Source organism: Nelumbo nucifera, chromosome 5 (assembly GCF_055504915.1).
Source record: "Nelumbo nucifera cultivar China Antique chromosome 5, China Antique-T2T, whole genome shotgun sequence".
Taxonomy (NCBI): domain Eukaryota; kingdom Viridiplantae; phylum Streptophyta; class Magnoliopsida; order Proteales; family Nelumbonaceae; genus Nelumbo; species Nelumbo nucifera.
The window spans coordinates 20,765,208-20,778,304 of NC_142653.1; the positions used below are offsets into that span (position 1 = coordinate 20,765,208).

The 13,097-nt window shown below is 38.9% G+C and overlaps 1 protein-coding gene across 12 annotated transcripts in view; it reads left to right on the forward strand.

The window, feature by feature from the left end:
* The first annotated feature begins 526 nt into the window (after window positions 1-526).
* Window positions 527-13,097, forward strand: part of LOC104595684 (FAD/NAD(P)-binding oxidoreductase family protein) — a 62,236-nt gene continuing 49,665 nt past the window's right edge. For 4 of the 12 annotated variants that reach the window (XR_016076131.1, XM_088887386.1, XM_088887388.1 and 1 more), the window contains exons 1-5: window positions 529-1,074; window positions 1,171-1,332; window positions 2,233-2,412; window positions 2,788-2,845; window positions 6,198-6,320. Coding sequence is in view for 11 of the 12 variants with exons in the window: in XM_088887386.1 (XP_088743512.1) it covers window positions 800-1,074; window positions 1,171-1,332; window positions 2,233-2,412; window positions 2,788-2,845; window positions 6,198-6,320 (798 nt within the window). In the remaining variant the exon portion in view is untranslated. Of the gene's footprint in view, window positions 1,075-1,170; window positions 1,333-2,232; window positions 2,413-2,787; window positions 2,846-6,197; window positions 6,321-13,097 lie in introns of all 12 variants that reach the window. The other 8 variants (XM_088887383.1, XM_088887385.1, XM_088887387.1 and 5 more) reach the window with 5 other exon arrangements.

Here is a 13,097-nt window from a genome sequence, read left to right on the forward strand (position 1 = left end):
TCAATGTAGTATTTGCATCAATAATCGATGTAAAACTTTACTTTTAACGAGATTTTGCATCGATTTACAATATAAAATTCCAGTACATTTAAACAGTGACAAATCTAAACCAGAATTTTACATCAATTTTGATTTACGCAACATCAAAACATCGATAAAACCGAACTAACTTTAAACTTTTACATCCTTAACATTTTAGCCCTTAATTCCGCCACCTCAACTATACCTCGAGAACAAAATAGAAGGACCAACTGAACTTGCACAAAAACCCAATCTATTATTACAGACAACAGCAAATTACTAGAAACTTATTTAATGAACCCTCCATCACAAAATAAAATAAATTCATTTACTTGCACCGCAGATTAATTGAAAAGAACAATTAGTTTTTCGTAATATTCAAAGAATAACAAATAGTTTGAAAAATCATCTCATTCATAATAAATAAAATATAATAAACGAAAAATATAAATATGCTCAATACAGATTTCTGAATTCTACTATAAATTATAAACATTCAAAATATCAAAATCCCCATTTGGAATTGATTGGCAGGGCAGGCATTGATGCATAGAAAAATTAGTATTTGACATTTTTTAATGTTTATAGGTTTGTTGTGGAATTCAGCAATCTGCAATCCGTACTTTTCCGTATTTTATTTGACTGTAGAGTGTAGAGCAAATGAAGTAAAATAAGACCTGAAAGCCCAAAACAAAACCGGAATTCAATAAACCCAAGTTGCAGAATTTGTTGCAGTGAGCTCTGCAACGGGAAGACGGGAGAGTGAGAGAAACCGAGCATGTGGCGAAGGATCTTCAGCACCAGCACCAGCACCAGCACCAGCGCCCCCGCGGCGTTTACATCCAAGGGGAAGAAATGGGACGCCCTGATCATCGGCGGAGGTCACAATGGCTTGACTGCGGCTGCATACCTTGCTCGCTCTGGCCTGTCTGTGGCCGTTCTCGAGCGGCGCCACCTCATTGGGGGTGCAGCCGTCACTGAGGAGCTTGTCCCTGGCTTCAAGTTCTCCCGATGTAGTTATCTCCAGAGCCTACTTCGCCCCTCCGTTATAAGGTCTGTATCTTTATTCCTTCGTGTCTATCCTTTCTCTACATCTCTATCCTTTCACTACAAATTCATAAATGCTATTTTATTTTCTGGTTTTGAAAGGGAACTTGAGTTGGGAAGGCATGGCTTGAAATTGCTGAAGAGGAATCCTTCGTCGTTCACACCATGTCTCGATGGACGTTACCTTCTTTTGGGACCTGACGCAGAACTTAATCATTCCGAGATTTCTAAGTTCTCCAAACAGGATGCCGAAGCATACCCGAGGTAGTCCGACTTTTCCGATAGTAGTCTCGCTCCGTAGATAATCGACACCTTTTGTTCGTTGTTTTGCCATCCCATTCGTGAAGTCGAACTGAGTTCATCACTACCTTGGCATGCCAGAGCTAAACATCGTACAAAACAGTAATTCTCTCTATTGAACTGTGTTCAAAACCAACCAGAACCTAGTCTGGCAGAAGTAATAATCAGAAGTTATATTGCCAGACTGTTCAAGCGAAAATTGTAGGGCATAGAGGAAGGATATGGTCTTATATAAGGTGATAGGTTGAAGTCTCTCCAGACTATGATCAAACGCTCCATACTATTTTCTCTGTAACTTGTAATCAACATGTTCCTATATTCTTCTTCCCGTAGTGTTTGCCCATACTTACAAGGAAAAAGGAGTAGCTAAGGATAATACTCTTTTCACTTTCCAAATGGCAGGAACACTCTTGAACCAAAGCTATGGTATTGTTGGAGGAAATGTTGTAATATCATGAAATTGGTATTGAAGACAATATTCAAGTTCTCATATCGAAGAACCCATGGAGAGTCTTGTTAAAATTTTGTCCAAGAAATTATGTTTGAAATTAAACAACAGAAGGTGATAAGAAGGAATAGTAAAAGTAAATATCCAACAATTGCATCATGAAGTTGAAGGCAAAATTCACAACTATAAAACATATTTACATACTTAATATTTTGAGTTTTTAATTTTGATCACTATCGCTCATAGTCTATAATTGATCATGATTGTTCTTGTTTAGGTACTCTTGAAGATGTTGATCTTTGGTTTATAAGTCCATTTTTCTCTGGGTTAATATCTAGATACTTTGTTCATAGTCTCCACATCCTTGACTTGTTACTTTATGTTGTTCATCTTATAAGTGATTTTCTAACATGCAGATATGAGAATCAGCTACAAAGGTTCTGTAGTTTCATGGATTATCTTTTGGATTCACCAACACCTGAAGTTTCACACAAGGTTCTGTCCTTCACTGATCGGATGAGGGACAAATTACAAAAATCAATATTTTGGGCTCATTGTTTCCGACGGGCTATCTTCCTCTGGCAAAAAGACATGGTGTAAGTCTTCATTATTTTAGTTACAAAAGTTTTACCTATCTGTTCCTTTTTGCTATATTATTGGGTGAAAAACAAATCGACCCAGTAACTTTTTTTTCACCCTGGCTTGCCTCCCTTTCCTTTCAACTGGTAGATTTTCTCCCATTTTGAATATCTTTTATTGATCCTCATATCTTTTTAGCTATAACTGAGGTAGCATCATGCTTATCCCAACTATGTGGATCACTTAATGAGTTCCTTTTTCCCCATTATGTTCTCTATAATGTTGTTATCAATCAGGGAAAAATCTGACCTGTGAAACATGGTGAAAAATATACTTCATTAACTTTCTAGTCTCTTTGCATTTTTAACATGCTTTAAAAATTATTCTGGCAGGGATTTCATGGATCTTCTCTTATCCCCAGCATCTAAGGTTTTGAATAACTGGTTTGAGGTTGTTATATTTCTTATTTGCCCTTGGAGTTATGTACTGTTATCAGATATATGCTTTATTTTTTCTGGCAATTTGTATTACATGGTCAACTATTTGAACATCCTACATTGCTTGTATGCTGCCTGGGGAAGAGGTGGTTCAGGGGAAAATGATTATACTGAGAAAATATTAATACCATTTTACTGAAAAATATCTATTTTCCCAGTAAATAATTTCCTACATAGCAAAAGCCACCTGAAAGAATATCATACATTTTTTTTTTGATCAGTAACAGAAGCATTTCATTAATGAAAAAAGAAAGGTAGGTACAAAGGCAGGGGGAGATAAACTCTCTTAACTCCCCCCAAAATTAAAATATTACATGTAAGCCCAGAACAATTGATTCCTTCCCACCCCTTGTTTGGCTAGTGCAACTGCAAAGGAATTAGCACACCTCTTTACCCATTGTAACCTCACTGTCATATCTCAAATCAACCATTTGATGATCCTTTTCTCATTTATGTGTAACTCCACGTGCTATCTCTTCTCTTTTTGTTGCCAATCTATTACCAATTTCGAGTTTCCCTCAATAACTAACCTCCTTAAGTTGAGCTCCTTAGTCTTTTGACACCTTCCAAAACAGCTAGGGTTTCAGCTCGGAGAGAGTCTCCTTCCCCAATTGGACCTGAGAACATAGCAATAATCTTGCTCACCTGATTCTTAAATAACCCTCCAAGGCTTGAAGGGCCGGGGTTCCTTCACTTCTGCCATCAAAGTTTAGCTTGAAACGGGAGTTGGAACAGTCCACAATGGATGAAGAACACTCTTGTTAGGAGCTGACCAAGCCACTTCCTTCCAGTTGTTCAGCAAAGTTGTTGTGGAAATATCTTCAGATAGCTTAAAAGACTTCACTCATTGCAACACCCTCGTGGTGATTACTTCAATTATTGCTCCTCATTTCCTTGTTAGCAAATAATATCATACATCGAAATTACAAATTAGGTTATCAGGGCACATCCTACCTAATTCACATAACTTTTATTATTATCACAACTATGTCTATCTACATTTTGTTTTTCTCATGATTTTCTATATTCAAATACAATGCATAATTTAAAGGTGATTCAATTAACCATTTAAAAAGAAAAGACAAGATTTGAAACAACTCAAAGAACAAAAGAAAGAATCTTTCAAACAATACGAATTCAAAATAACAATATCATTAAAAATATTATAATTAAATATTTAGATCTATAGAAGAAAATCATTAAATTAGATCTTTGAAATTAAATTAATCACAAACAAAATTACTAAAAATAGCCAAAATCACATCTAGATTGTGATATATAAAACAATGGTGAACTTACTTTGAATAATGAAGAATTCTTCAGTTTGCTGACTGCAAGCCCAAGAACGTTTGTAGACTGGATGATATCCTTATTTTAGCCTTGAAACCTATCCTAAAATCTCCCCTACTTCCTTCTTAAACCCCTAAACCCCAAAACAAATATTATAGTCATTGGACCTTGCTTGTCTTGCATAACTATATCAGTGTTCAAGGTGGCTGCCCAACTTCTTGTAATTTCCAGTAGTTTGTGAATTTTATTTTATTTTTTTCAATTTTTCTTTAGCTTTGAGACTTCAATTTTTTTGTTCTTCATAAGTGAATGTTTACATGTTCCTTTAGAGTGTAGTGTTTTGGAAACAATCTATTTTATTTTTATCAACTCTTCGCTTTAAATTTACTAATTGTTTCTTTGCCCCTTTCTGCAACATTATTATTTTTTGATTGGTAACTATAACTTTGTTGATATTTGATAATAAGTGACAAATAAGATATAAACAATGAAACAACGAGTTTTCTCTCCGGTTAGGGTTTTTCTTTTCTTGGAAGGGTTTGTTTCTATACGTGTTTCTTAAAATTGTTCTTGGAAGCTCTCAACTTTCTTCTTTCAGTCTATTAAACTGTTTGAAGTAAGATGGAGAATTGGAATACCGAGCTGAAATCCACCGGTACCATGGGACTGGGTGTTGGAAGTGGTAATGATATTTTTGGGTTTGGAATTATTACTACAGTAAAACTGGATGGAACAAACTATTTAGAATGGGCACAATCTGCCAAGATGGCTATTGGTGCCCGTGGAAAGTTAGGGTACATCACTGGGGAGGAAAGGAAACCAGATATAGATTCCTCTCGCTGGGTACAAGAGAATTACATGGTGATGTCTTGGCTATGTAATTCTATGCTACCTCACATTGGAAAAAAAATTTGTGGGCTAATATTGCTAAAGAGATTTGGGATGGAGCAACCGAAACCTATTCTCAGAAACAAAATGTAATCAAAGTTTATCAACTAAGAGATCAGGTGATTAGTATAAAACATGGAGATAAACCTCTTGCTATGTATTTCTCCATGCTGAAAACCCTATGGCAGGAAATAGACCACTAAGAAATTGTGATATGGGAAAGTGTCAATGATGCAGCAACCTATCAGAAATTGGTAGAAAAAAATAGGGTTTTTGAGTTCTTGGCAGGGCTGAACCCTGAATTCGACATTGCAAGACAGTATATCCTCTCTAGGAAGAGTGTGACACTCTCTCAAGCCTATGCCTTTGTTTCTGGAGAGGAAAATAGGAGGAATGTCATGTTGAGACAGCGTGGGATTGACCAGTCGGCCATGGTTAGTACATCCAAGCCTAAACCGAATGGAGATAGAGGGAGCAGTGAGACTAGGGGGGAGGATAAGAAGGACTTGGTGTGTGATTACTGTAAGAAGCCTAAGCATACCAGAGATACTTGTTGGAAACTCCATCCACAACTTATGCCTGCTCGAATCAAGAAAAAGAAGGGAAATGCGAATGTGGCCACTACAGGAGACTCTTCGGCCCCTCTTTCCCAAATTGATTGGGAATCCATTGCAGTAGTAGTTGTGAGAACAGAACTGGAAAGGTTTGGACAGCTCATGAGAAAAAGATGCAACTAGTTCTAGCCTTCCGGACGGACAACAGAGTGTAGGAGCCAACTACACCACCTCTTTGGCACATACAGGTAGCTCATATGCAACTGCAAACCTTGCATCCACTTCAGGTAAGGACGAACCTCCCTGGATTATAGACTCAGGAGCATCTGAGCACATGATTAATGCCCTTACCCTCTCCAGTTCTTATCAATTGTGCTCTGGTAGAGACAGAGTCTTTACAATAGATGGTTTTCATATTCCCATTGTTGGGAAGGGAACAGTTAGAGTGACCAATGATATTACTTTATCCTCTGTCTTACATGTCCCTAAACTTCATACTAACTTTCAGTTAGTTCTTTGAAAAAAAATCTGAATTGTTCAGTGACTTTCCTTCTTGGTAATTGTGTTTTGCAGGATCTGGAGTCAAAGAAGATGATTGGGAGTGGCCGTGAGGTGAATGGAGTCTATCTTCTGGATGAGATTCCGAGATATCAGAGTCATCATGTTAATTGCAACAACAGTAGTAGATTAGAATTAGTGAGTCAGGTTATGCTCTGGCATAATCGGCTGGGGCATCTTTCTTTTAGTTCTTTAAAATTTATTCTTCCAAAGTTATTTGAGTTTGTTCAGTTATCTACCTTGGAGTGTGAGAGTTGTCAGTTGGGAAAACATTGTAGACATTCTTTTAAACCAAGTGATAAAAGAAGTGTGTTTGCTTTTAATATTGTTTACACTGATGTATGGGGACCGTATCATATTCCTTGCATGACTGGCTACCGTTATATTCTCCTATTTGTAGATGATTACACACGGTATTCTTGGATATATTTGATGAGATCCCGCGATGAGGTCCCTAACTTGGTCCGACAATTCTATCAAATGGTTTTCACACAATTTGGAGTAAGAACTAAGGCTTTCAGATCGGATAATGCTAGAGAGTATTTTGAGAAGGACTTGACAACATACTTTTTGGAGCAATGTATAATTCATTAGAGCGCATACACCGCAACAGAATGGAGTAGCAGAAAGAAAAAATAGGCACATTGTGGAAGTGGCAAGAAGTCTTATTGTATGTGTTTTAGTTCCTATCCGTTTTTGGGGAGATGTAGTTCTTAAAATTGTGCACTTGATTAACCGTGTTCCTCCATTCAGCCTTCTTTTTCCAGATGCAGAGATGTTTCACATTCCTTTGAGGGTTTTCGGTTGTGTCCTTTGTTCACATTCTTGGCCCCAATCACAAGAAATTGGATCCTAAGGCCAAGAAATGTATTTTCCTTGGGTATGCTCAGAACCAAAAGGGGTATTGTTGTTATGACCCTGTGTCGAGGAGTAGATTTGTCACTATGGATGTTACATTTTTTGAATCTACCTTCTACTTTTCAAGTGGTTCTCCTTAGGGGGAGAGTGTTGGGGAGGAGAACTTACAGTCTGTTCCTTTTCCTGTTTCCTTTGTGCCTCCACCAACATCCCCATCAGCAACACCTTCATCAGTTTCTATACCTAAGTGGCACCGATAGATGATGGTTGACTCCATACATCCACAACCCACACCACTCTCCACCAGTCCTTCTGAAGCTCCAGATTCCACAGATGCAGTTCCAGGTATTCCCCTTGAGCCTGAGCATGTCATTTCTTCTAATGATAATGTTCCTGTACCTAACACTATTGTTGCACCTGATCCCACTGATCTTGATCTTTCCATTGCTCTTCGCAAAGGGAAGAGAAAATGTACAACCCATTGCATTTCACACCATCTTTTCTATAGTGCTTTATCACCCTCCTACCGAGCTTTTCTTTATTCATTGGATTCTGTGTCTATACCCAGGAATGTTACTGATGCTCTTTCCAAACCTGAGTGGAAAACAACTATGCAAGAAGAAATGGAAACCTTGGTTAAGAACCAAACTTGGGAAATAGTTGATCTTCCTCCAGACAAGAAAACAGTCGGATGTAGATGGGTGTTCACTGTGAAGTATAAGGGTGATGGAAGGATAGAGAAGTACAAGGCAAGGTTGGTAGCAAAAAGGTATACTCAGACAGATAGACATATGGCATTGATTATTTGGAAAATTTTGCACCAATAGCTAAGATGAGTTCAGTTCGTATTCTGTTATCTCTTGCAGCAATCAACTCATGGCCTCTGTTTCAACTTGATGTTAAAAATGTATTCCTCAATGGTGATTTGCAGGAGGAGGTATATTTGGACATTCCAACAGGCTTTTATAAAAATATTGGTAGAGGAAAGGTGTGCAAACTCAAAAAATCATTGTATCGCTTGAAACAATCACCTAGGGCTTGGTTTGACAGGTCCAGAGGGGCACTTATCCGTTTTGGGTACACACAAACCCAGTCTGATCACACCCTCTTTGTGGAGAGGAGAGACACTCTAGTGTCAATTCTGATTGTATATGTGGATGATATAGTGGTTACAAGAAATGATTTGGAAGAGATTAATGCTCTCAAAAGGCTATTGTTGCAAGAATTTGAGATCAAAGATCTTGGTGAGCTCAAATACCTCTTGGGAATTGAGGTTGCAAGATCCAAGCATGAGGTTTTCATTTCTCAGAGAAAGGATGTTCTTGATCTACTACGGGAAACTGAGAAGTTAGGAACCAAACCAAATGACACTCCTATTGATCCAAACCATAGAATTAATGTTGTGGATGGAGAGTTGGTAAAAGATGTGGGGAGATATTAGAGAATGGTAGGTTGACTGGTGTATTTGTGTATGACACGATCAGATATTTCCTATGCCGTCAGTATTGTGAATCAGTATATGCATGCACCTTGGGTTCAATACTAGGAAGCTATTGAGAGAATACTTGCATACCTAAAGAAGCACCTTGGTAGAGGCATCCTTTTCTCAAACCATGAAAATCTGAAACTGGAATCCTATACAGATGCAGACTAGGTAGGGTGTTTAGATGACAGGAGATCTACATCAGGAGTATGCACCTTCGTAGGTGGAAACTTGATCTCTTGGAAAAGCAAGAAGCAACCGGTTGTGGCTAGGTCAAATGTAGAGGCTGAGTATAGATCCATGGCCCATGGTGTCTTAAAACTACTTTGGGTTAGATCTCTATTGAGTGAGATTGGGGTGAAAGCAGAGGAGCCTATGATGCTGTACTGTGACAATCAGGCTGCAATCAACATTGCCCATAATCCAATCCAGCATGACAGAACAAAACACATTGAAGTTGATAGGCACTTCATAAGGGAGAGGGTAACCACCGGAGAAGTTTGCTTGCCTTATGTTTCTTCAGAGTCACAGTTGGCTGATGTTCTCACTAAAGGAGTTGCAAAGAACAAACTTGAACATGATTTACGCAAGTTGGGAATGTGTGGCATCTACTCCCAACTTGAGGGGGAGTGTTGAAGATTGGATGATTTTTGTGATTATTTTAGGATAGTTGTGTTATGTTAGGATTTAGATAGGTAGTGGGGACCACAACAGTCCAAATCTTATTATGTTTTTGAATCCTAATCCTATTCATACTGTTATATTTTTTATTATAAATAACAAGTGAAGGGGGCAGCCAGAATATAGCTCTCTTACTTCTCAAAATATTTTCTTTTCTACTTCTCTTCCTCTCTTCCTTCTCTCTTCAAGAAAACACTTTTTTTTTTTATCAGAAACGATAACTTTCATTAGAGATAAATTGACTTGAAATACAAAATTCAACTCTTATTAGAAAAGGTTGATCCAATAAACATCAAACATTACAACATTGCCCAAAAAAGACTCTCCCTTACAGTCCCTTGTTTTGCTAGGGCGTCAGCAAAACCATTTGCTGATCTCCTTACCCTGTTGAACCAAACACCCACCTCCCTTGTTATGCTAAGAATTTCCCTTATCAGGTGTCTATATTGCCAAATTCCCAGCTGCTCTGATTGCATCCACCCAATTACCAACTTGGAATCTCCCTCTATCTCAATCTGTTGTAGCCCCAACTGTTTGGCCAGTTTTACACCTTGATGTAGTGCCAAGATTTCCGCTCTTAAGGAATCTCCAACTCCTATTGGACCTTAAAACAAAGCCATAATATTGCCTTCATCATCTCTGAAAACACCTCCTATACCAGATGGGCCTGGATTACCTATTAGAGCTTCCATCAAAGTTCAGTTTCACCTTTTTGTGCTGGTGGGGACCAAACTTCCTGTATCATATCTTTGGAAGTAGTAGTAGATGCCACAATACCCCAACTTCTATAAATGTCTTCAACTGAGAAATCCTTGAAAAGATCACAGGATTTCAACCAATGGATAGCCTTAATAGTTATTCCTTCCACAATCTCTTCCTTGGATCTACATCTGCCTTTGAAGATCCTATTGTTTCTTTCTACCCACACTGACCACAATACAACAACTCTAGTGGCTCTCCACATAATCCTTCCACGAACCGTTGGTTGCTTGTAAAAAGTTGGATCAAAGAGGTTCACCATGCTTGAGGAGGGAGTCCACTTGCAGCCAAAGAGAGAAGAGAACCAAGACCAAATAAAGAACACAAAGGGACATGAGATTAGTAAATGTGAAATTCTCACCAGAACCCAAACAGAGGCAACAAACATGGGGGAGAGGCATATATTTGGCCTCTTTTTCTACAATAAATCCAAGGTGTTGATTTTTTGGAGTACCACTTCCCAACAAAAGGCCTGAATTTTAGGGGGTACAGGGCTACCCCACACCTCCTTTGAAGGAAAGTTCCCTACAAGGTTAGAGGTCTGAAGCAAAATGTTATAGAAAGAAGAGCAATTGAAAAAACCAAAAGGGGAAGGTTTCCAAATTCTGTTATCTCTACAGGATTGATCAAGAAAGACTTCCCCTAACTGAGTAATCAAATCATCAACCATCCCCATTTTAGAATCCCTTAGACCTCTTCTCAAGCCCAAATCTCAGGAGTTATCAACAAACACTGAAGAGATCACTTTTCTTTTGTTTTCAGACAGGGAGTAAATAGAAGGAAATCTATCTCTAAGGGAGTTTTCACCAACCCAAACATCTTCCCAAAACAAGACTTTATTTCCAGCGCAGACATCGTATTTGAAATAAGGAAGCATAAGAGGCAAAATACCTTGAATAGCTTTCCAAGGAGAACACTGAGAAGCCCCAGGGTCGAGTCTTGCATCCTAGCCGTTATCTGCCAATCCATGAATACTGACAATCACTTTAGACCAAAGTCTGTTCAGTTCCATCGGTAGTCTCCAAATCCATTTCCCCAACAAAGCCATGTTTCTTAATCTTATATTTCCTAACCCAAGGCCTCCATCATCCCTACTCCTAGAAACCACCTCCCACTTCACTAAGTGGTCATTCTTAGTATCCCTTGGTTCCCACAAGAAATCCCTCATTATCTTCTCTAACCGGTTAGCTACTTTCATTGGCACTCTAAAGGTAGACAGGAAATAAATTGGTAGGTTGGCTAAGGTTGACTTGATTAAGGTTATCCTACCCCCTAAAGAGATGTAATTCCTCTTCCAATTTGCTAACCTCTTGGAGAATCTTTCAATTACAGGGTACCAAAAACTCTCAACCATTGGGTTCCCTTGCAGTGGTAGCCCCAAATATTATAAAGGCCAACCCCCCACTTCACACCCCAAAATCCTAGCTAGGGAATCCACCTCCTCTCCCCCTAGATTGAGCCCTGCCACACAACTTTTTCCCCAGTTCACTATAAGATTGGACTTCCTTTCAAATTGAAGCACTAGACTCTTTAAGTTTCTTAATTCCCCTTCCTCCCTGTCACAAAACAAGATGATGTCATCTACAAAATGTAATTCCCCGCCAACTGGTGGATTCATTAAGAGGAACTTTGATGGCAGTAATGAAGGAAACTCCGGTCCCTCTGGCATTGGAGTGGTTTTCAGGAAGGATGAAGGCTTGCTTTCTTTTCAGGTCCAATTGGTGTTGGTGATTCATTGAGGGTTGAAATATTGGTTGTAAGCCTGTAATTGAAGGTGTTATAAGGGCCAAGGAATTGAACATTCGGAAATTGATTATAGAAGGTGATTCAAAGCTAGTGATTGGATGGCTACAAGAGGAGTTGGGTTGGTGGAATTATGTTAATGAGAAAAAGAGATTCAAATGGATGGCATGTGGCATGGAGATTAGATTGCAATGGGTGAAAAGAGATGCTAATTCTTTTGCAGATGCATTGGCTAAACAAGGGGTGGGAAGAGATCATCTTTTTTGGGCTATGCTGTAAATTGACTTTCTTGGGGAGAGTTAAGAGAGCTTATCTCTCCCTTCTCTGATTGTATTGTATACTCTCTGTTGAAATAATTTAATTATTTGTGTTAGGGTCTGTTTGGCTAGTTAAGGCATTTTTTTATTTCTGTTATGTCTGTTATTGTACTCACTTACAGCAGGGGCACAAGGGCCGTTTCCCTTCTTATTTCTGCCGCCCTATATAATATAATAAAGCTGGCGCCGCCAACACTGTTCCATTGCCAATCTCTTCTCTTCTTCTCCCCTTTCTCTCTTCTTCTCTTCTCTTTTCCTTCTCTTATTTCTGGCCGGCCTCACTGTCAAGATGGTATCAGAGCAGGAATACTGATTGAGAGAACAGATCGAACAAGCTTCCTTCCTTCTCCAACTTGCTGAATCTGGGCGGAATAGAGAGCTGAATCTGGGCGGAACAGAGATCTGAATCTGGGCCGAAGAAAACAGATCTACAACTGGTACAGTCCTTCCTTTTTCTCTTCTTTACCCTCCTTGGTCGTGTACCAAGTGAAAACCAAATGAATCTGGGCTGCTGAATGCTGTCAGACCTTTGTGAGGCTTATACCTCTTGTGTTTTGGGATCGTGTGATTCTGTTCCTGTGTTAAGGTGACTGTAGGTCAAGGATGACCTGTTATCTCAATTTTTTGGCTTGATTATAAGTGTTAAGGATCTCTCCTGCTGATTAATGTTCTTAGACATTCTGGAAGGCTGGTAGGTTGGGACTGTCAAAACCGTACAGGTCTGAAATCTGCCGAATCTTGCCTTTTTTTTGTCCTAAAATTGGTACTGTTTGTGCTCAGACTGTTTTCAAACCCAAGTGTGTGGGTGTGGATTGAGTACGTGTGTGGAGCATATTTTTTTTTGGAGTAAGGAGGGATCCTAAGTCCGGTGTTTGAGACTGATTGTCTATTTTGACCATGTCGTCTGAGAATTCTGCCACTTCAGAGATTCCAGGCGGAATGGATATGAGTTTCCCCATGGCTGTTATTCCCTTTGATGGTCTGAACTACCTTGAATGGTCTAGGGGAATAAAATTCTACATCACTGTTAGGGGGAAAATATGATATATCAATGGGAGAGTGAAAGAATTGAAG